A 1,102-nucleotide genomic window follows, 5' to 3' on the forward strand; every position below is an offset into this window, starting at 1 on the left:
TATATATATATATATATATATATATATATATATATGTTTGTGTTCACTTTTCTGTTCATTTTCCCCACATATCAATTTCTGATCAGTACTCACTTTTGCTTGACTGTTTGATAAGGATCTGTAATGTGTTATAGAGGAGATCGCCAACTTCTGGAGCTCTTTGCATGAAATCATCTCTGTTTAGGAGGCACACAGCACGACCTGAAATAATATTGCAAAACAAATCATTAAATAACGAGGTTAACGAAAGGAAACCCAAAAAAGAAAAAAAAAAAGAAAAAGAAGGCTTGACATACATACACACATGAATATGCTTAACCCTTTCGTTACCATATTTCTGTTGAGATGTTTTGTGTTTCTTTTAATTAATTTCAAATATAATAAAGAATTTAGTAAAATAACTTAGTTATCATTCAGTTAGTGTTAGGAAAATAAATTGTGACTAAGGTTTGATGGAAGATTTTAATTTAAAACTTTTGAAAACAAGACATTTGTACTACAGAGCCAGAGGTGGTTTCAGCCATGTTGGTATCAAAAAGGTTAAGAATTGTTTCTCTATTATATATTTTAATCCTTTTGTTAGCATATTTCTGTTGAGATGTTCTGTATTTCTTTCAATTAATTCTAAATGTAACAAAGAATTAAGTAAAATAACTTAGTTATCATTCAGCTAGTGTTAGGAACATAAATTGTGACTAAGGTTTGGTAGAAGATTTTAATTCAAAACTTATGAAAACAAGCGCTAGAGGCTGGTTCGGTCGGGTTGGTAACAAAAAGGTTAAACATGTACATACATAAATATAATCTAAACTCAACTAATCTACATGACCACCACTCCATCATTTATCTACACGTTCATATTCTATAACTTTTGGCTGTTTCTTACAGAAGCTACATGGCTATATGATAAGAAGCTTGCCTCCTAACCATGTGGTTCTGGGTTCAGTCCCATGATGTAGCACCTTGGGTGTCTTTTACTATAGCCTTGGGCTAACCAAAGTCTTGTGAATGGATTTGGTAGAAGGAAACTGAAAGAATCCCATTGTATATATGTGTATATGTATATATATATATATATATATATATATATATATATATATAT

General features: G+C 30.4%; 1 protein-coding gene across 2 annotated transcripts in view; it reads right to left on the reverse strand.

Moving 5' to 3' along the window:
- Positions 1-1,102, reverse strand: part of LOC106869245 (ETS-related transcription factor Elf-1) — a 90,559-nt gene that overhangs the window by 10,328 nt on the left and 79,129 nt on the right. For both annotated transcript variants that reach the window (XM_052969210.1, XM_052969209.1), the window contains exon 4: positions 94-201. In XM_052969210.1, the coding sequence (XP_052825170.1) occupies positions 94-201 (108 nt within the window). The remainder of the gene's footprint in view (positions 1-93; positions 202-1,102) is intronic.

This window comes from Octopus bimaculoides, chromosome 7, assembly GCF_001194135.2.
Source record: "Octopus bimaculoides isolate UCB-OBI-ISO-001 chromosome 7, ASM119413v2, whole genome shotgun sequence".
In the NCBI taxonomy this organism is placed as follows: domain Eukaryota; kingdom Metazoa; phylum Mollusca; class Cephalopoda; order Octopoda; family Octopodidae; genus Octopus; species Octopus bimaculoides.